This window comes from Thunnus thynnus, chromosome 1 (assembly GCF_963924715.1).
Source record: "Thunnus thynnus chromosome 1, fThuThy2.1, whole genome shotgun sequence".
NCBI classification, from domain to species: domain Eukaryota; kingdom Metazoa; phylum Chordata; class Actinopteri; order Scombriformes; family Scombridae; genus Thunnus; species Thunnus thynnus.
The window spans coordinates 14,537,469-14,560,251 of NC_089517.1; the positions used below are offsets into that span (position 1 = coordinate 14,537,469).

At 38.7% G+C, this 22,783-nt stretch overlaps 1 protein-coding gene across 3 annotated transcripts in view; it reads left to right on the forward strand.

The window, feature by feature from the left end:
* LOC137180799 (protein diaphanous homolog 3-like) overlaps positions 1-22,783 on the forward strand; it is a 190,480-nt gene that overhangs the window by 110,870 nt on the left and 56,827 nt on the right. For 2 of the 3 annotated variants that reach the window (XM_067586049.1, XM_067586056.1), the window contains 4 exons: positions 1,036-1,200; positions 9,683-9,818; positions 21,532-21,627; positions 22,131-22,193. In XM_067586049.1, the coding sequence (XP_067442150.1) occupies positions 1,036-1,200; positions 9,683-9,818; positions 21,532-21,627; positions 22,131-22,193 (460 nt within the window). The remainder of the gene's footprint in view (positions 1-1,035; positions 1,201-9,682; positions 9,819-21,531; positions 21,628-22,130; positions 22,194-22,783) is intronic. The other variant, XM_067586061.1, reaches the window with a different exon arrangement.

A 22,783-nucleotide genomic window follows, 5' to 3' on the forward strand; every position in this document is an offset into this window, starting at 1 on the left:
GTAGCTGGCAGGTTGTGTTTTAGTGATATCCTGTTCTTCCTTACTTTGTCCTGATGATGACACCTCTCAAGCTCATGTTGACACAACTTTTAACCATTTGTCTTCATCCATGCATATACAGCAGAGTTGTCCTTTGCCTGGCTTAGCTTAACCAGGAGGACCTCTTAATGCTCTTCAATCTTCCATGGCACGCAATTTTGGCTCAGACTACTGTACAGACAAGCTTAAAATGCTATTTGCTAGTTTTGCATGTGTTATGTGTTTTGTGTGAGGACATGTAGTTGGTCCACAACAGACTTTTACATTTGAACAGTCTATTGTACAATTGATATGCCACTTGAGCTGTGGTGCAGATTGAGTGGCAAGACCTCAGTTCCATACCAATACATCCTTATATGATTTATCTGTTGTGTATACAAGGGCCTTAGGGAAATTCAAACTGAATAAATGTTTAGTGGATGGGCTTTGAAATGTCAGTGGCAGTCAGGGTTGATGTTAAAATAATTTGAACTTTGGGTGTAGCAGTGAGGTGTAGTCTATACATATATATATACATATATATATATATATATATATATATATATATATATATATATATATATATATATATATATATATATATATATATATATATATATATATATATATATATATATATATATATATATATATATATACATATATATATAAATTTGTATTTGTAGTGCATGTAACACACACACTAACACACTTTGCCAGCAGCAGCCAGACATGAGTCACAGATGCTTTAGGCTGCAGGGGGTCATAGCCGTGAACACACTGTAGTGGTAGCCTGACTGACAGTATCAAAGCTCCTAATGGCAACATCACAGTTTACCACTGACGGTTTGTTTTCCAGCCTCAGATCCTTACGGCAACAAGCATGAACTCCTCCTGCTTTTCCTTTTAAGTTTCCTATGTTTCTGTAAAATAGGGATGTAATATACCGATACTTGGAGTCACATCTAATTAAAACTGTGTGATAGATGCATTGTTTACCTTGACCACCATCCTCACAGCTTCAGCAAGGTTGCACGGGAGCAGTATGGCAAGCTGGTGATCATGCACAGCAACATGGAGACACTTTATCAGAACGTGTTGGAATACTTTGCTATCGATCCCAAGAAGACCTCTGTGGAGGAGCTGTTCACTGATCTAAGCAACTTCCGTTCCATGTTCACTGTGAGTATACTGCACTTCAGAAAAGCAAGAGGACTGGTTTCTCAGCATGTTATGTGATAGTAAGAAGATGAATATGGTGATATTCACAGTCGATTGGAATGGGGCGGCAGTGGTGTATTGATCCTTAGTGGGATTTGCAGTACTTGGAATTGTATTAAACTAGTGCAGTGCCCATTCAAAACATGCATGTTCAGAATTGCCCTCTAGGAAAGCAACCTTCAAAGTTTATTAAACATATTGCGTGTCTAAATTGCACCACATTCAACACTTTGGTCCCCAGCCATACACCCACCAAGTGTGGAGTCAGTTCAGAACAGTTCTCCAGATTTGTGAAGGACATACATACATACAGAGATTCCTTCCTTTAGTAGAGAGATATAAAAAGGATGATAGTCATTAATGTGGCTTTAATCATGTTTTACACCAGGTAACCGTGATAATGTATTCTGATTGGCCAATGTTACTGTCAGGACTGATATAGCTTTTTCCATCCAATATTAATATACCCAATGTTAGATGGCCACAGAAACACTACTTTACCAGTAATGTGTTTGATAAGATTTTAAAGAGCGAAGTTATTCATGTAATGAGCTATTTTTGGGAGTTCCAAGTATTTTTGCTGGGCATATTAGCACATATACAATTATTTTTATTTATAGATTAAAAATGATCAAAAAATGTGTCTCCAAACAAATAATATTTGGAAATATACACCTGTTTTACAGCTTCTGTATTTACAAATTTTACTGATGGAAACAAAATCCATGCAGCATTTTACTCCAATTAAGAAACTGGATTAAGGCACTGTCAGTTTGATGTGATAGCAGGTTCTAGTTAGTTGTTTTTTTTCCAGATTTGTTGGTACAGGACTGCCTTTTGTTGTAAACAGCCCTGAATAGAGAAAAAGCATAGGATAAGTAAAAGGTTAGCTAGAGTATTGAATTGGGTTTGAGAAGAGCTGCAGTAAATCTTGAAAGAAAATGGTAGGTGTTTTGAAACTTACAAACTTTAATTGTTTTTATTCATTGGCTGTATCAAGACAGAACCTCAACTTATTTAGCCTAATATCAATGTCCTGTGGTATAGTGCAAGGCACAGAACAGTGCCAGTCCTATGTAGTCCAATCCTACCCAGACATTTATGTCATCACTGAGCTCTGTGGCCTTATCAGTCTGGTGCTACTGTGAGCTGTGGAGCTGTGGAGACCCACTGTGTTTAATCAGCAGGATTAGTGGCACAAGCCACTGGGCGCGACAGATAATAGTAGCTAATTAGCCTAACAAAGTTCCTGCCCTGCCCCCAACTTAACATCTACCACACACACATAAATGGATTTCATGCTGCTTTGCCTTTTTTCTGCGGAGTCATTAGGTGTGCTTTAGATTTTCTTATACTCCAGAGTTTTGTCTGTACATTTGTGAGCTTTTTGGGGACCTTGGGGGTGGTCTTTTGGTCCTATATTATTCCTGTTCTATATTTCGGACTTAGTAAAGTAGAGACAACTTTTTATGAGACCCCTACCTGCAATGCAAAGTTATTTCCCACTTGAATTACAATTTTATAAGATTAATCTTTTTTAGTGATTTCTAATGGTTTCTTAATCGTATACTTTGGTAAATGAACCTAATCCAAAGGAGAACAAGGGTTCTGAGTTGGATCTCTCTTTCCTTCTCTTTCTCCTAAAATCTTCCCTGTCCACCTGAGTGACAATGATATGTGCCTGACTTTAATGTTTTCCATTACTGTACACAATGTATGCTTTATACCAAGTCAGAGAAAACAGACTTTTGAACAAGACTTGTAAATACAGACAGTCAACTCTTTTGACTGAAATGTCTCAATTAATTTAATTGATCAATTAATGTTAATGAGTGCATGAACAAGGCTATCACTTACAATAGCTGAAATACATAAGGCACAGACGCGACGCGTCACATTGGCAAGGTTGAGCAGGATTTTTTTTACCTGCTATACCAACTGTGTCTTTGTTGCGTGTGGTTGCGTGCCAGCCATTGAGTTTTGCCAAGTGGTAATACAGTTGGTTCTGCAGGGTTTGGAAGCGTAGGCTATATGAACTGATACTGAATTAATTAACTAGATCATTTTAACTACAGGATCATGGATACACATTGATTTGATAGATTTATTTTAATGTGCAATGAAAAAAAACAAAAAACGCAAGGTTGCACTGCCTCTGGTACAATGAGATATTTATTTCAATCATTTTCAAACAGATTGTACCCGTTTTTTTTACACAGTTCTATGTAGTTTTTCCTTGTTGAAGGGCAACAGAAAAAAAAAAAAAGACCAGCCGTGTAAAAATAGAGATGAGCAGTGCCGCTTCAGTTGAATATAATGGACGTGTTCTGCTGCAGTGAATGTGTCACACAACATCCATGCTTGGTGTATTTAGGCCATTAAGCAACGCACATGTAGTAAAAGAGTGAAAGCGGTTTTGCAAACTAGTTAATGCTCAAATACTAAACTAAATATTTTCACACTTTAGAGAATCAGTGTTTTGTGAACTATTCAGACATGTTTTGTGTTTTTTTTCGGTAAAACCGCATAAAAAGACGAGCTGTGTGAGGCATTGCAAGTATAGTATATACAGTATATGTTGATATCCTGACCAGCTCACAGTAGCACTCTTACTTAAAGTTACAATGTACAGTTTTTCACCTCGTGAAAAATGACTTTTGTCAAATTCACACCCCAACACTTGCCAAGCATCCTGATAATCTAACTTCTGTATGCGACATCTAACCTCAGACTGAAGTAACTGCCCACACAGTATCCACAAGCATTGAAGAAACACAGGCAGTCAGAAAAAAATACTAGATGCATTGCTTTTAGCCATTTTGGATGTTCCATTGTTTCTTACTTTTTTCACCTTTGTTATTGATCCCAGGACTTATGTGTGCTGTGATCCTTTCCCTCACTTTAATAGCCACAACCCGGCTGTGCTCTGATATGCATTATACCCAGAGAGAAAGATACAAACCTCAATATTTCCGATAGATCAATTTTGATGCAAATTAATAATGATAATCTTTGCTGTTGGCATGAATTTCATATGAATTTCCTTTTAGCTCCATGAGTTAGGCTCGAGTTCTGCAGGAGCATTTCTGTTTTGACCAAACATTCAACAGTTAATGATTCAGCCAGTGAAAAGGTGAAGAAGCCAAGTGTTATAAAGACCAGCATTATATGGTCAAAACTCCCAAGGTAGCTATTTATTACCCTTTGATAGGTCGAGGTGTAAGCAGCTTACACCTTTAGCAATTCGTTCAAATGGTCACTTCACACAGACATATCTTGGAGAAGCCAAGGCTAGGTCAATGAACGTAGGCATACAGTAAATCTCAGCACGGTAACCTCTCGGTCAAATCTGTGTCAGCATTTACCCTGCTGTGCCAAGGCCCATGCTAATAGGTGCGTGCTGTTTCTAGACCACTGCCTGAAGCGAACTGAGCCTTGAACTGTACGCGTGTATGGTGCTCGCATAATGCATGTGTGCTGTTTGTTTGTGTGCGTATGTCATTTTGTGTTGGCAATTTTTTATAGGGAAAGCTGCTTAGCTTTTTTCACACACAAAGACATACACACAAACTCATACACACACATACCACATGCTCAGTCACCCGTAGGAAGGAGACCCAGGGCGAGGCCGCACATCTGACAGGAATCCAATTGAGCGTGTCTAATGGCAGACATCCAGGAGAGGAGGAGGGGGAAGCAGACCTGCAGTGATGAAGGAGAGCAGAGGGCAATTTCCTCAGAGAGCTGGTTCTCTCTCTCTCTCTCTCTCTCTCTCTCTCTCTCTCTCTCTCTCTCGCTCTCTCTCTCTCTCTCTCTCTCTCTCTCTCTCTCTCCCTCTCTCTCCTTTAGGTCCATATTACAGTAAAAATGCATGCTTTGTCAGAAGACAAAAATTACATGACTCTTCATCTTTTTCTATTTCCAGACTCTTCTTCACTATCCTAAATCTATGTCCCTTCAGTTCTCATTATGTTTCAGTATTATATTAATTATTGTCTACAGTATTGAATTCAGTTTTCAAATATAAATGAAACCTGCCTTACCTGTCCAAGAAATGAACTTTACATGTGACTGAACTCAGTCAATGTCCTCAAGGACTTCCTTTTATTGTTTTATTGTTCTTATAGTACTAATTGGTTCTGCGATGTGAGAAGGCAGTATGTCCTTTTTCGCTGGCTGGCTGTGATCATACTATTTTTTTGTTTTAACAAGGTTGTTTTGAAGTAATGGTCTTTAGCTGCTCTTTTCCTGCTCTGTTCTTTTTGTGAAGTTTAAGAGTGATCCTCTCTTAAACAGGCCCACTTGTTGTATTGACCCGTTATTGACTAATCATTGTTTTCCCAGGCTGCTGGCAGTAGTAAAGGGTCCAGTTTTAAATAAGATGTCATTTTGCCTCTACAGAGTTCCTCTGCGAATTTGCATAGCCATATAATTGAAACCATCTGCCACACAATCTTTAAAAAGCTAAACCTTAAGACAGTCTGTGTTATTGTTGGCCTTCATCTGTTCACATCATAGTAAAGCTGTCATTCACCTTGCAGGCCTGCAAAGAATATTGTTGATTTACCCTGTTTTTTTATATAAAAGATACAAACAAATCATGTATCTTTTACAAATTAGAGACATATTGTGAAATGCTTTCAATAACCCAGTCTGTGAGGCTAAATGTAACTGATTTAACCACTAACTAGGTTGCTGTCTGTATGAAATTACTATGAATTGAGGGTGGAGACCGCTTTGCTTGGTTGCTATAGTGCAAGAATATTTACATTCTCTTTAAGTAATTGAATTTGACTTTTTAATGACAGAGCTGCTTGATAGCGAAGAGAGGAGGAAGTGTCATAGTTTTGACTAAGCTCACATTAGGCATCCATCACAGCTGTCTGCTTGTAACCTGGGATCACTTAATTGTTCCTTATTGAAAATGTATTATGTGTCAGAACTCTTGTTCTTCCCTTTTTTTCCCCTCATCTCTCTGCCTGTAATTTACCAGATTGGGTGCCCATTAAGAATATAGTCATTTGTGAATCACTGGTTGCCACGAGCAACCGACAGTCATTCCGTCAAATCAAAGTTAATTTTGTGGAGGAGTTGGTTTCATTTAAAAATAGAGCTCTGAAAAGCTTCAGTGTGAATTTCAGTTGTTTGGAATTCATCTCATCCCTCTTCTTTTCTCCTTCAATACTCCCTTCTGAATTCCTATAAACTCACTGACTGGTACTCATCACTGTTGTTAGCTGCTATTGTCTTTTTATGTGAGTGAATATATGCTGTTTAAAGTAAGTTGCCAACAGATTACAACCTCCTTGTGGTCTTTTGTAAGCACTCCTCATAAGTAAGAATGAAAGATTTTTTCCAGTGGAAAGGTCAAGGTGACTGTGCAGAGGTGGAACATCTATTGTATAGTTGTTGAATAAACACCACAGGACTGTTTATGACTGCTCATATGTGGCTGCACTTAGCCATAGAGAACGCAGGATTCAAGCGCAGGCTAAGAGTGGTGGAGCCGAATCAAACAGAATATTGTATACCCTTACAGCCCTACTATTAGTAATTTAGAGTGTTTATACAAGTTGTCAATCGTCTTTTCTATTTAAAGTGGCTTGTTGACGCCGAATTGACTACACTGAATTGTTTTGAATTCAAGTTGACTATTTCATTTCCAACAATGGTCACTTGTATGCAGACTTAATAAGAGGCAGTCAGTGGACCTCAAAAAAGTTACTGCCTGTCTTTATTGTGCCACTGTAGTCCCTCATATATTACACAGTTCATGTAGTGTGTTTTGTGTCCATCCATTCATGTTGGTTCTGCATTACTATTCTTCCACTGACCTGCCTGTCAAGCCGGTTTGTGTGAATAATGCAATAGGAGCGGAGACGAGGAGGAGGAGGAGGAGTTGGGTGTTTGATAAAAGCCCAGACTCCCTTGCTTTAAGTGACTGGCTATTGATCAGGATGGCAATCATGCTAGCACTCTATTAAATCATATGCAGTCTGTCTCTTGGCTGTGGCATTATTGAGCTATCGACACCATTGTATGAGTTTAATAACCCTTTGGCACAGAGATTATAGAACCTGTTCCTGCAGTGTTGATGTACAGTAGATACCATACCTATAAAATTATTCTTCACAGAAAGGCAGAATGGAATTACTGACATTTTTCGACAAGTTTGGGAGTCGGTTAACAACAGCTTGTAAAAACGTCAATAATGTTAAAAGACATTCCTGTCCCAAGACCTCTTTGCTTGCTGAATGTTCTACAAAAGGTATTTCAGTCTCAGGGCTTGTATTTTAACAGTGAATGGCATGTGATACTACAAACTCCACTCCAATCATTCGTGCACCATCAGAATGTAATACATTAGTAGCAGGGACAATGGCCCAGAAGCTAAGACTGTAACTGGGTCCCTGTGATTGAAATGCAGGCAAACTATGATCAGTATCTGGTTGAAAAAAGGAGCCAAAGTCCGGGCCTGACATAACCGATGGCCCGTAAAACGTTATTTTCTGTTTGTTTCATGGCGGTTACGTTCTAAAGCACAAATAAATAACCATCAAACACTGAACAGATGATCTACTGCGGAGACAGACGCTCTTAGTTTCTGTTTCATTTTCCTCCTCTGCCTTTGTCCTTTTCATTCATTCATTACAGCTCAGCTCCATGTCTGTAGTGGACAGGTGGCTCACGGAAGCAGACAGAAGGAGCTTGGAGTGAACACGCGCACACAAACAAATGCCATTATGTTCTTTCTCTCGCTTTCCTATCTTAAGGAGTACATTTCTGCAGATCTCTCAGCATTGTCTCAGTTCTTGACACAAGAGTTTATTCTCAAGGTCATTCAAACTTGCTGAGATGTTATTATAATATATTCTGTTCTCTTCTCCCTGTGTATTCCATACTCTCTGCTTTACACAAAATATGGAGAAACCCACATTTATACACCATTCATTTACTGATCCAATATGTGCCTAATTTTATATTTTTCATATTTGTGTAAATGTTACACATCCATAACTAAAGGAAAACAACCAGATTTTAAGGAAACCTCACTGTTGTATGTATGAAAAAATGAAATCACCAAAATTATAGGCCAATGAAAATATACAAGAGGCAAGTAAAATTCTGATCTCCTGGCCAAGTGGGCCAGTAGGGAAAAAAATGTTACACTAGACACTGAAAGTCAGTCAAGGTTAAGGTTTTCTCATAATGATTGCATGTATTGTATTTCTTTTGTTTTTTATAAAAATATCCTCACACATTTATTCAGGCTTTCCACATTTTTATTGTGCTGTTTGAGCAGAAAGGCTTGACAGAAAAGAAATGATGAATGATAACTACTGTGATTGGAAAAGGCCAACAGCATTTCCTGAAAAGAAGAAGGAGTTACTTTTCCCTCATGGAACATCATTTTAGTCAAACTAAGTTTTACACTAAAAAGACTTTATATAAAAAATTCTTTATATATATATACACAATATTTTAATATTTACTATATTGTAATACTGCAATATTTTTTTTCTCAAATGTAAGTCATTCCAGTCAGAATAATAAAATGGTGAAGAGAAGACCTCACTGTAAAGAAACAGATTCAGGCATCAGAATGTTTTTAAAGCTGTGATATAATCGTATTATAAATAAACACTTAGTTTAGTCTTAATAAGTACAGCAAGGCTGCCTTGTTATTGAAATTAAATCTAGCAGTTGACTTTGCTGTCATGTAGTCAGTCTGTCAAATTTTAGTCGGTTTTAAATGTGTGTTTTTGTTTAGATCTGTGAGTAGTGTAGACATCAACATCCACCCACACAGCAGCAAGCTGTGTTCAGCTCAGCACCGAATTGTATTGCACTTAGCATTGCTATTAAACCCCCCTGCTATTAAGTGACTAGACAAATCTCCCACAGTAGCCACAAAGACAAACACCCACAGTGGCCGATGCTTGCATTTTCGTACTTACACATACATATTTATACATAGTTAATATTATGTTTTATATTATGTGATGCTGCAGTGATATTTTTTGGCTATTAAATAACTGACTGTAAAGAGAAAAACAAAAGAAATGAAACAAAGCTTTAATAATATCTGAAAATAGGAATAAATATGTTTTTCTCTGAATGTGCAGGAAAGATTAGAATAGAAAATAATGTGTTTTGAATAGACCAGCATCTTCTAGGTCATGTGTCTGGGTCACTGTGCCATCACTGTTTCGGATCTCTAGTACCTCAGGTCCCTCAAGGTGTTTTTTCTCTGGGGAGACCAGAGTGAAAGCACCTAGAAGCTTCTTCTGGCTTTAATGGTGCCTGATAAAGATGTCTTTAGGGTTTGACAGCTGCCTCTGCCTTTGACAGGCTCTACACTACTGTAATTAACCTCACTTAGCAATCCATCTTGTTTTCTCTGTCTTTCTTTTTTCTTTCTCTCTCTCTCTCACCCTCACAGCAAGCACTCAAGGAGAACCTGAGGCGGAGGGAGTCAGAGGAGAAACAGAGGAGAGCACGGGCAGCAAAGGAGAAGGCTGAGCGTGAAAAGCAGGAGAGACAGCAGAAGAAGAGGAGGTTGCTGGAAGTCAATGCAGGTAGACCGTTCAATCTGCTTTGCCTGTCAGCTCTCGCATCATTAAGCCCCTTTACATGCTGCTGTGTGCAAAATCAATCTAGGGTCAAATGGTGTAAGAGAGCATTCAAAGACAATGGGCCTCAATCATTAATATGCGCATAAAAATGTTCTTACCTTGCGCACAAAGTAAGTGCGCATACAAAATTACTGTCGGATTCATGACGTGCGCACCGGCCAAATTTGTTCTTACCACCGTGCGTATCTTAGTGAATCAGAATCACTCTAAATTGACAGGTGTGTGCCCACAATCGGTAACTAGCATATTACCACGCCCCCATTTCCCCATATAAGGAAAGCTCTGTTGGAGCGGTGCAGCAGTGGAGAGAGCTGTCACTCATTACAAAGAGGGCCATGATGGTAAAAATGTAGAAAAACTTCACTGCTAGTGAAATGCAAACAATAGTTTCAGAAATAGAAGCCAGAAAAGGCAGATTTGGCTGGTAAGCACATCATTGGCACAACTGTTGGGCACCTAATTGTGAATCCTGTATACAGCCTGCATACCTGTTGCACCACTACCACAGTATGTCCGTAGCAAAATAAAAAGTCGGTAAATGTGTAGATCTCTGGAATTGATCTAAATAAATCTCTACTGCTGTGCCAGGTGCGCATGGTGTCTCATCTCTGTCCACAACAGGCCGTGACGTACTGAAAGCAGAGCGCCCCTCCCTGTGCCACTACTGAACTGTCAGGCAGGCCTGGGAATAAGTCATTTTTAGGGCAAGGCCACTTTGGCCTTTGATGAATACAAATTTATTGGGCCATCGCGGCCAAAATGTACGGCATCAAGGCCAAAACCAATGGTGCAATAACAATAAGTGATAACTACAGTCAGTGTATTGAAAAACAGTACTGAGTTTATTAAAACTGTACACTGAATGTTTGATTTTTCCACAAAATGCTTTTTAAATGTGAACAATTCATAATATTAATTGTTATTGTTATATTTTATAAATGGGATAAGGGTGATCAAAATTAATCTGAACAAGTTTCAACACCCATCCAACTATTAGCATCTGAGTCTGAGATCATAGGAGCAGTCACAAAAATGACTTTAAACACTTTTTTATTCATTAAACATTAAACACACTGATGAGAAACTTCTCAAGGAGAGACTAGGATGAGAGCTGCAAGTCATGTAACAGCTGACAGACTCTTCTGATCTGTCTTAACTGAGAAGTGACTGCCTGCTTACAGAGAAATGGGTGAGTGTGGGTGTGTGATCATGATTTATGGATTACAACATTTTAGCTATTATTGTGTATTATTATCAATTTCACAATTTTAAAATGTTATATTAAGGCCCAATCAATTTTTAAATAATTGTGGTTCTAATATACTGTTTACATTGAATAAATATTGACTATTTAATTTTTTAAGGCCGTGGGACATTTATGATTTGTGCGTATGCATGGCCCAAGGCAATTCTAAATTTGCTCGCAGAGTGAGAACAAATTTAGGTAAGAAAATGTTGATGAATCCCGTATTTAAAAAATTTTTATGCATGGTTTAGGCACAGATTTGTGCGTATGCACTGTTTGTGAATAAGGCCCAATGACTCTTAATTTATCAAGCAAACGTAAGTCCTGTTTTTATTTCTATTTTATTTATCTCTTGAAAAATTAAAATCCACATCAAAAAAGAAAGTTTATGTGCGCATTGTATTGTCCTCCCGTATTAGCGGAAAGTCTTTTGACTTAAACAAGGTAAGGTACTAATCTGATGCATAACATTGTGTGGATTTCAACCTTGGAATTGCAAAGGTAACATTATGGTTATTGATTGGTTATTGATCTGAGTAGAGAAACTCACCTCTTGCTTGACCCCTCTTGGGAGGTCAGAGCACAGAGTCATACCAGAACAGCATGTGTCGAGGTTGTGGGGTTTCTTTGAATTGCACTTTAGCAGGATAGATGATTTGCTAAAATGACCTTTAACCTGGCTCAAATGGTTGAAGGACAGCCTCTGTAACCACTATGCACCCAGTGAGCAGAATTACAGTTATTGAGTGAACAGAGGTGTTATGCCACAGTCCGTAAAGGGAGATGGTTGAAATGGTAATCATTTGATATGAAGTCCACAATCACAATTTGTATTAATACCTTTGCACTGAGTATTGACATTCCATTTCAAGTCCCGTACTGATATAAGTTAAAAGTTTGGTGTTCAGTTGTTTGGTTTTCATAAAAATGCAGCTAAATTGAGTGTGTAGAACCATTCGTCTAAAGGATATATTTTTTTACTTGTACAAGTACCCTAATTATATTTGTTTTCTAATCCAGTGAGTTTAAGCTCACTCTATAACTGCATTTGAATGGTTTATCGTTGGTTTACTGATTAGACTTACTGATTAATCATCATAGGCTCTACGATGACTGATGAGCATATGATGAGGAGATGTGTAGAGATTCAGATGGCAAACTTTATTTATTATGACCAGGTGTTATGCGCTTTTGCAGAATGTGTTCTCTCTCCCTTGAGTGAGAAAGTGTGTCCAAACTTTTGACTAGTACTGTATATAATTTTCTAACACTGTCCATTACTGTGACCCTCAGTGAAAATGCAGCTAGAATGCTAAATCTATTTACCAAGGACATTCAGGCATAGCTATGAAGAATGCAATGTCCTACCTTATGCCAGAGCATTTTGTCCTGAGAGCCAGTAGTTTTTTTTTTTGTTTTTGTTTTTCCTTCCCCTTTGGAGCACGGCTGAAGCCAGGAACTTGTTCAACAGTGCAGCCTCCAGATATACTCTCAATGCCAAAGCCAAGGCTGGCAGAGTTGAGCAGTTGAGCTCGGCAGTCCCAGTCCTGCACCAGCATCTATAGCTAATATGTCTATGCCAACCACTGTAGCACTCCTGTAGACATTAGAGTGCAAGTAGAGAGCTACTATGTTCCATCAAGACCAAAGTTCTGCTGTTGGGCATATTATCTTGCCAAAACAAGGCCTCTCTTGGCTAGCACATAATATAAACATCTCCCTTTTCCCTTTACTCTGGTCTGGACACCGTTTGCCACAGTGGCCAAAGTTTTACAGTGCTGGGCTAAGCCAAACCACAGGGTCATGTCTTTTTTTAAATTAATGAGCAAGATTCTGGTAGATAGGTTATGTTCTGTGTTTTAGTCTGTGTTTTAGTGTGTATCTCCGCCTCTATCATGCTGTGTTTATCTGAAAATAACAGCCACCGAGTTAAAGCAAAACATTGAAATTACCACTACTGCGCTAGTGTTGTTTGGGTTGTGTTTATGTTATGGGGGCTTGTTAACATCCACTGATTTATAGTTTATGATCTGTGGATGTCATGGATGAGGTACTGCTTTGTGTCTGCAGTTATTAGCAGTCACCATATTCACAGGTAAGAAGGCTCCTACAGTACCTTTAACCCAAATATAGGCTAAAATGCGGTATTTGAAATATTACCAAATAGCTATGTGTCAGAAAAAGTTGTCATTCTTCTTTATTTATGTCTTGACTTGAATGCAAAATAAATACAAGTACTAGTGCGTGTGTGTGTGAGAGAGAGATGTACAATGCCTGTAATATTATTCACCATTTTATGGTCTGATGAGACTGAAATGATCTTTTTGGTTGTCATACTGAACATGTTAGCCATAAGCCAAATACTGCAACTCAACAGAAAAGCACTATTCCCAGCATGAAGCATTTTGGTGGCAGCCTAATGTGATGGGGATTCACTGCAGCTGGCCCTAGAAGGCTTCTTAAGGTAGACAGTGAAATAATTACAGCAAAATCCTGAGAAATCCTACATTAGAACTGCAACTCGGGAAAGGATTTATTTTCCAGCAAGACAATGACCCCAAGCATAAAAAGCCAGAGCTACCCAGGAATGGCTTAAAAAACAATAGCAGTGTCTAAATCCAGTCCCCAATCAAATCAAGACTTTGTGATAGGACTTTAAAAAAATGTTGCTCACTCACCAATGCATTTTAACAGAGCTCGAGCAATTTCATAAGAAAGAATGGGGATAATTGTGGTGTGCAAATGATACAGACCTTTCTGCAGCGAATCAAAGCTGTAATTGCTGCCTGTTCTAAGTATTAGCTGAAAGGGAAAGTGAATTCTTATTTAATCAAAAACTTAGGGTTTCATATTTATTCTTAATTTACAGTAAATCAACTTGTTTTCACTTTGGAATAAAAATATCAGAGAAAAAATATCACAGTAAATCCACTTTGTGTTTGTAAACCAATAAAATGGCGACTTAAATACTCTTTATTTGCACTTTATATTTGTGTCCTTATGTTAATTTTAATAACTCATGCATGTTTAGTTTTGTAACTCGCTCAGATTGACAGCTTGTACTTCTTTCTCTTTCCTCTGTGTTTGTAAGTGTTGACTTGTGTTTCACTGCAAACTTTTCTATTTCAGAAAAGTAGTTCAGAAATAAGAAAATCATAAGAATAAACTTAAGCCAAATTTTGTCAGAAAGGCTTATACAAATATGCCTAGAGCTTGAAATTTATTTAGATACGCTCAAATTAAGATAAAGCTAAAGGCAAACTCAGTGACATCCCCAAGAAGTGATGTTTCTGGCAATGTATGACACACGCGCGCTCATGCACACATCCACATACGTACACACAGATTGTTGGGATGAAATGAATATGTGATAGTGATTTGGCATTGTGCTGCCAACCCAGGACAGGATTTACTCACTCTCTTTCACACACTCTCACACTCTGTCTCTCTCTCGCTCAGTCTGTCTCTCAGCCTATTTATTAACTAAAGAGCTTTCTCTTTGTTTGTCAGGGAGGATTGTCCTCAATGGAGATTTTCTGTGTAATCATCTGATTATCCATCAATTCCCTAAAAAGCCCCAGAGAGGCTGCATATCCACATTATGCTGAAGGGCACAGCAATGAGAGACAGAAGAAGGAAGGGGGAGGGTTTCCTATAGGAAACGATCAAAATGGATTTTAGCTTGTTTTTAGCTAGTTTAGTTGTTGATTTGCCTTCTTGTGTATTCCTAAAGTGTACGGTTCTAACGGTACCCTTCTTATATTCCTCTGTCTTTTTGCCACAGACCGGGCTTCTACCTACACAATGATATGCAGCCTGGTTTTGTCATCTGCACTGTGTGTTCCGGTAGTCTCTGAGAGTGAGAGCATCAGCTTGCATCCATTTGCATAGAGCCCTATGGAGATTGAAATTCAGATTGAATAGGTGTTTTTTCCTCCTCCTCTAGCTGTGCCTGGCTTGCGTATGACAAATCTGTTGCATTAACTCCCAGGGTAGGCCAGGAGCGGGAATGTTTGTGGAGCGACAAATTACACATCAGAGCTTTATTTAACATTCTCTACATGGCTACAAGCGATGAACTATTAAGACGTCAAATAGAGGAACAGCTAGAGATGCACCCCTGCATGCAAATATACTAAAAGCATTGGGGGGGTGAGAGGGGGCACATCAGAAAGAGAGAGAGAAAGAAAATGAAAAATTATTTTTTCAAAGCGGGGACTTGTATACTGTATGTTCTAATGAGATATTCCTTAGAAAGGCAAAGCAATGCCTCCATATGATCCATTAGTATTATAGTGGTTCTCACTTAGTTAGCTTGCGTTTTATATTATTTTCCCTCGTCATATTTTTACAGTTATAATAACCTAACAGTTTGATCGGAATGGTACTGCTGTCTGCTGTGCCCAGTGTTTCTGTTGGCAACTATGCTAACAATAACCTCCACTGCTTGTCGTCTGTGTTCTGTAAGGTGTGCAAGGGAAGGACTCAACACAAAGCCACTTAATTATTAAATTAATTTAATTTAATAAAAAATAATGGCCTAGTTACTATATACCTCCAGCAGACAGAAAAAATATCAGAAAAAGGAAAATCCTAAGAAATGTAACTGTTATATTTTTACGGTCACTATTATTCAAGATGAATTGCAAATAAAAGCTTTCAACAGTTAAATGCAACTGAATCCAAATAGTTTCCCTTATATAATAAATAGCCACTTGTCCTTTGTTACTGGCCACTGTAGTAAAAGGCACTTCTGACCTTATTCATCAGTCGTGGTGCAGAGATCAAGTTGGACTGACTTAGATTACCAATTTATTTTTCCTTTGCTTTACAGTCATTTGTCCATCATTATTCTCATTCCTATTTGAAATATATTTTACCCAGACTTTGTACTGCCAGAACATTCTGTAATAGAGCATAGAAAATACAAATGGTAAAATGTCAATGATACTGCCTTTAACTGATTGATGTAAAGCAGTGGTTCCGACCTTTTCTGCTTGCGACCCTTTAATATGAAGCAATATCTTCTTCCAAACCCTCATCATAGAGTGCATGTCAATAAGTTGTGAGCAGTATAATGAAATGACTTTCACTTCTCAGACTGACTGACTTTGAGTATTTCACAAAGGAAAAACAAACAAACGGAAAAGTTCAAAAACTAAACAGTTCTGTGTAGAAGAATTATGCTTCTTCTTATTTCCTGACACTGTTATCATCATCTTCTGAACCCATGTCTGAGTCCTGACCCCCAGGTTGTGAACTACTGCTTTAATAGTATACATATTTGCATTAGGCTTATCTGTTAATGTATGTATTTAACTGATAACATGATTTTGTCTGCTGCTTGGCTAAGATGCTGATTCTTTCTGACTGGCTGATCATCAGTGACCTATTAGAATATTTATTAGCAGGTTATGATGCGTGGATGTCAGTTGTTCATTCTCTATTCATCATCCAGAGAATATTTAGTATCAGTAAAGTGGAACAGAGAGTATTCAATAGAGAGGTGGCTGACTGACCTTATTGCACCATTTGCCTTTTAAGTGTCCAAGGGAACACAGTGGTTGGCCACCATTCATTGTACTCAGGCATGTCATTTTCTCTCCTTAGCTTTTCCATCCCAACCCAGTTGACCCTTTTTCTTGCCATGCTCTGGCCCACCTCTGCTATACACCGCTACAACCGGGTCATTGTCCTGATGATAAGTGCCACATCCTGTTGAGTGAAGTGGCAGGAGACATTAGCCCGGGTCTTTATGGAGGATAGACATCGAGACACTGACAGGCTGCTATTCCAGACAATGGAAAACGCCAGTCTGAACAGGCTCTGATTAAATAGATGGTGATTGAAGTTTCACTACAGACAGGGGGATAACTATAGCCTTTTCCTAGAGGTGGAAGTTCAGCTTTGTCTTGTTTCCACTCCTAGAGTTGATTCTTTTGTTTTGTGGTAGAGTAAACACCTCATCTGCTTTTGCTTATCTTCTTGCTGATCTTACCTGTACACTTGTACATCTATGTGTGTACATCTAACAACACAATACAGTATATATCCACACCTTTTTTTTTTCTTTTCTCCCAAAGATGGCAGTCAAGCTAGACCCTTCACAATAGAGCTCATTTGGCTCAGTTACTGCTTTCTTTCTTTCTTTCACTACTAAAACATGGAACTTGGAGCTTACTGTAGAGCCGCAATAAAGAAGATGTGAACACAAGGCAGACACTCTTACTATTCTTTAAATAGACATCAGTGAGGCCTAGACTGGCTTTTGAGAGCGCCTTCAGTTTTTGTGGAAGTTAAAGCAAAAAGTCACATTGCACGCCTGTCATGAGAGCTCCGATCCCAGATGCAGCAGAATAGAAAAAGGCAGGCGAATTGTGAACATCAAAGGACCAATCAGTAGCTCCGCTGCCAAACCTGGGATACCACTCTTCACTGTCCCGTTCCTCTCACTAGTCTTTGTTCTCTCGCCACATCCTCCTCAGTGCCACCTTTCACAAGCTGAATGACTGTTTCAAACCCATTTCACAGCTACTAGCTTGACTAATATTCCTCTGCCATGTGTTCCTCCTCCATTACTAGCCATGTGACAAGTCTGTGATCTCTCTCTCTCTAAGTTTGCAAGCACGTGGGTGTGAGTATATAAATATGTTTTATGATTTTCAGTGTTGGGCTGTCTGAAAGCACCCCTTGTCTACATTCTATAAAGCAGTTTTCTGTCTCGGCCTGTCTGAGTTGTTTCTGATTGATGTGTAAAATTGGACTGTTTTTGCTACCATATATTCCTGAGGCGGGAGATCTGAGTGGGTTTCGTTTTTCCTTGCCTCCTGAGGCACACATAGCGTTTCATGTTCTTGTGGGTTGGAGTCAAACGGAGTACTACACATGAAGGCACACACTACAGGTTGCAATAGATTGATCTGCTCCTTTTTGTTTGTTTTCTGTGTACTGTCTGTATTTTTGTGTATGTGTCTATGTGTGTTGTGGAGTGTAAAGCTCGCTGCCTGTGATGAATTGCCACAACAGTGGAGACAAATTTGGACGTCGAGGAGCGTTGGTTTTGCTTAGAAATCCGTGCTGCCTCTCTGCTCTGCGTAATGATGAAGAACTAGGCACATATGAGCCAGAGGAGGAGTGCAACTGTTGCAAATGAAAAGCACAAAAAATGCACACTTTTGACAAGGTAGAAAAGGAGGTGGGCCATGATGTATCCACTGTATGTGTGTGTGTGTGTATGTTTGTTTATAGTTGCAGCTTAGCGTGGGGTTTTGGTACAACCGCAGCCCACCACCCTGGGACCACCACTCTCTGCCCTCAATACAAGAGCTTAAGAGTGGAAGAGGGTTTACTGTAAGGGGACCATGTACTGTGGAGCTGAATGACAGTCTTTGTAAGTTTGCAGGGAACCCACCATGGTGCTGAATGGTATGCATAAAGGAAAAGAAGATGAAATGTTCAGTAAGCAGGCACCATGTTAAAGTGTGACTGTAGCAGTTGTGGGTAATGACTCATGAAAAAGTCCCAGAGATTGAGAAGAGCTTGTAGACATCTAACAGAAATGACAAGCTGGATAGTGAAGCTCTAAAACAACCACAAATAATCAGAAGTTGACCACTGATTTCAGTATATAATAAATATATAAAAAACAGATTACACATTCAAACATAGACTGTACTCAATTCAGTTACAATGCTAATGCTGGCAATGGAACGGTCTATTAGTAGCGAAATTAACCATCACTTGGCATTGGCATGAAGCTGTTATATGATTTGCCACTTTTAAAATTTTAAATAAACATTTTTACACAATATGAGACATCCTCCCATTACTGATTAAGAATGAGCATATAGCAGTTTGCTGGCCAAACTCTAGCCCTTACTTGACAGGAAACCAATGCAACAAAATATGTAAGCTCGATTAAGGAAGGAGTTATTATAGTGGATTGTGTTAGCTAGTAAATGATAAATAAAGGAAGCTAGCCTGTAATTCAGTGTATGTAAGTGCTATATAATCATATTTTGGATGCTGTACATTTGCACCCTGGGGCTCTCTCCCCTTAGCTAGCCTGCCTGGCTTGTTAGGAAATTGTCTGCTTGGCTGGTCATTATTGAAGCCTGGCCCAACTCCACCTGCTGACAATATATGCCTCTTCCTAACAATATATTTACCCTGCTTCAGCCCCCTTTCCCAGTTTATGCTGTGGTATTTTGGGATTGTACTGTAGGTGTACCTCTCATCAGCAAAATTGCAAAAATATGCATGTTTGCCACACTCATGAGTGCTTTATATTGTGCTCGTTCCCACTTTCACAAAAATAAAACCCATTGTGGTAATTAGAGTGTGATGACCTTTGACCCAGTATAGGCCCCGGTAGCATCACAAAGTCTTCTTCTTTTAGAATTAGAATTTTGTTGTGTGTGTGTGTTATTGTTTCACAGGGAATTGTCAGACAAAGTGGGAAGAGTGAGAAAAACACACACAGCCTTAATCAGAGCAATGTCTTCTTACCCCTCACTAAATCAGTGGTGGGACTCAGCAGTCACACCGTGGCTGATGGTACAGCTTGGTTTCTATCAGGCCGATGAAGCTGTAACATCTTTTCCAGCACTTCATACACTGATGAATAAGACTTATTGTAAATGTTTAAGCACAGCACACATAGTTTACTGTAATTGCATTTGAACATTTTAAATGTCTGGAGAATAGCCATCATTTTCGCACCTTTTTTTCAATTGCATTCAAAATCTTTACATCAAACGACTTTCTTCATCTTTGAGCAGATTCGTTGTTTTAGGAACAATAGCTTCTAGCGTAGAAGAAAATTCACTGTGGAGGTACCAAATATTAATGAGGGTGCACATTTATCTTCATCAGGAAGTGTCATCCTATTGTTCAATATTGCTGACATTGTTTGTAAAGTTCAAGTTTCATCTGTTTCTCTTTTGCATGTGTTGGATCAACTCAATTACAGTTCTTTTAAAATACAAAAAATAAAAATAGTATATTAATTGAAAATGTGCTTGTTGAAAACCATTTGCCATATCGTCTTTTTAAAATTTGAATCATTTAGTGTACTTTTTAATTGATTACATACAATAAGAATTGCAGTAAACATATTTGTGATTTAATCCTTTACCAATGGTAAAACATAAGAGTATATGAAAAAGAAAGGACCATCAGCCAATAGAACTGAACAAACTAGCATCTAGTGACTACACCAATGTGACTTTCAATCAGTGACCAGACCAGCTGTCTGGCACAGGAGGCTGTGTTTGCTTGCTGAAATGCGGTTGCACAGATCAGACTTGCTCTCTAGTGGGTTGGGTGGCTTCACTCACCGAGAATACTTAGACTCTCATGTATGGAGAATCAGTCACCTGAAATTTGTTTATTTTTCTTTCTTCTTTAACATCTTATACTGTAACACTTTTTTGAAACTTGAATGAAATACACAAAACTAAACAACACATTGAGACTGATGGACAACATACAAACAGCAGCCAGCAGTCAAATGTAATAAAGCCACCGCTGTTTCTGTATTTGTTAAAACACATAATGTTTAATGCCAATGTGTGAATAGTGGTAATGTAAGTGTCCAGAGTTCAGTGGCAAACATCCCTTCACATTTGCGTGGTGTTTGAGAAAGACTTCAAAATTTATAGGCAACACAGAAGCGGTGTTAAAAAGAAAACACCATTCACATTTGCATGACAACCACAGTATAAACTTTTTATTGACATTGTGTGTTGTCCCTGAACTTTCCAATATACCTGCTATCTATTTCCTTCCCATCCACTGGAGGCTGTTTTCACTACAAATCACTAGTCAGGTCCATCATTCTGCCTCAGGTGTCAGTGCCAGGTTTTTAGCTGTACCAAAGGGCATGATTTACATGTCATATCTGCAAAGCTTTTTCCCTTCTACATGGGCATTCGGGTGATTCCCTTGCCACTACAAAGCAAGGGCTTGATGTTTTGAGTCAAGAGTATTCCACAGTAAATACTGCGAAACACCATGCTGCCTGTTTTTGAAATGGAATGGCTGTACCATTTCAGTTTGACAGTGTATTGCATATTCTTCTACATGTGACTATTGATAAAGTTGACATCTTGTAATTTTTTTAGTCAGCTGTTGACATTCTCTCAACAGATTGTCAACAAAAACTTCTAACTTGTATATTTCAAAAACTTGCCTTGAGCTAGTCCTATTATGTATTGGGTATACATGTTGGCTCAAGAGTTTTAATATTGAATGTGTTATGTGTTTAATGTAGTGGCCTGTCATTGTCTGTTCCAAATTGTTGCAATGGGTATGGCAAGCCTCACCACTCAAATAAACTGCACTTTATCTGATTTTCTTTCTTTACTTCTCCTCACACCCCCTCCTTCTTTTTCTTCTTGGGTTTTTCAGAGAACGATGAGACAGGTGTGATGGATAGTTTGCTGGAAGCCCTACAGTCAGGTGCTGCATTCAGAGACCGCAGGAAGAGAGCGCCAAGACCCAGGGGTAAGTCTCATGTCCTTTACCTACATTTATACACAAAGACACACACACCAGCTTAGTACCTGTATTGACTAGAAAGACTGGACATTTTATAATTCAGTGTTCTAATTCCAGTCACTTATTCCAGTCGTTTTCTGTTTTTTTTTTAAAAGCTGACTGAATTGAATGCATTCTTGGGTTCTCATGTCTTGGCTTCATTCAATTTTATTCTCAGTCACTTGCAAAATATACTAGTTTTTTTGTTTGTACAAATGCTTGCTAGCAGTACTAAGCCAGATGCCAGAGAACATTACTGAAAATGTTTTATGTTTGGATCTCAGTAATAATGCAATACACACCTAGATTACTGTTGTTTCTGGCAATCTTAAATCCACATCCAGGAATTGAAGAATTGAGAGCTGGTGGGGCTGGTGGCATTCTTCAACTGGTGAACTCCTCCTTGTGATATTTTTGATTCCTTTTGATGAGTGTGTGTTGGCATTGTGTGTCCACTACCCTCCTTACAGATAACCAGCAGCAGACGATCAGCCCCAGCTCCTACCGCCAGGTTCTCAGGCCTGTTAACCATGGTAAAGCAAAAAATAACAATCGCATAAAGCTAAAGCCACAAGCATGCTCAGCTTTATCTTTTATCTGCTGTTGGAAATCAGCCACAACCATCGCTTGCATGAAATGCAAATTGCCTTTGACAGTTCATATGTCCTGCTTGTTTGTGTGTCCACTGACCTTTTCAGTTGTCTCTTTGCCTCTTTGTGACCTTGTGTGTGCCTTCTGAAAGTGTGAAAGGCCATTGCTAAAACAGTTTGAGGCAGTAGTGTGTGCAGAGTCTGAGATTATTTGAAAGCAATGTGTGGACTGTTCTGGTGCCTCAGTTTGATGAGGTTCCTAAATTGTTCAGTACCTGCAGCATTTTGAGTTCAACACTATGCTTTTCAATGTAGTTGTGATCTTTTAATTGTTCTTAAATCTCATGTGAAGGGAGCAACAGATGTTTATTCACATCGAAAGATGATTTAGATGTCTTAGAATTTTGTGGATAGAGTAGATAGAGTAAGTGCTGGGAAAAGTGTATCACATCTCAAGGAGAGTACTTTGAAAGGGATTAGAAAGGTTATAGTGAAATATTTATAATGACAGTTGTTTTTTTTTAACAATTCCA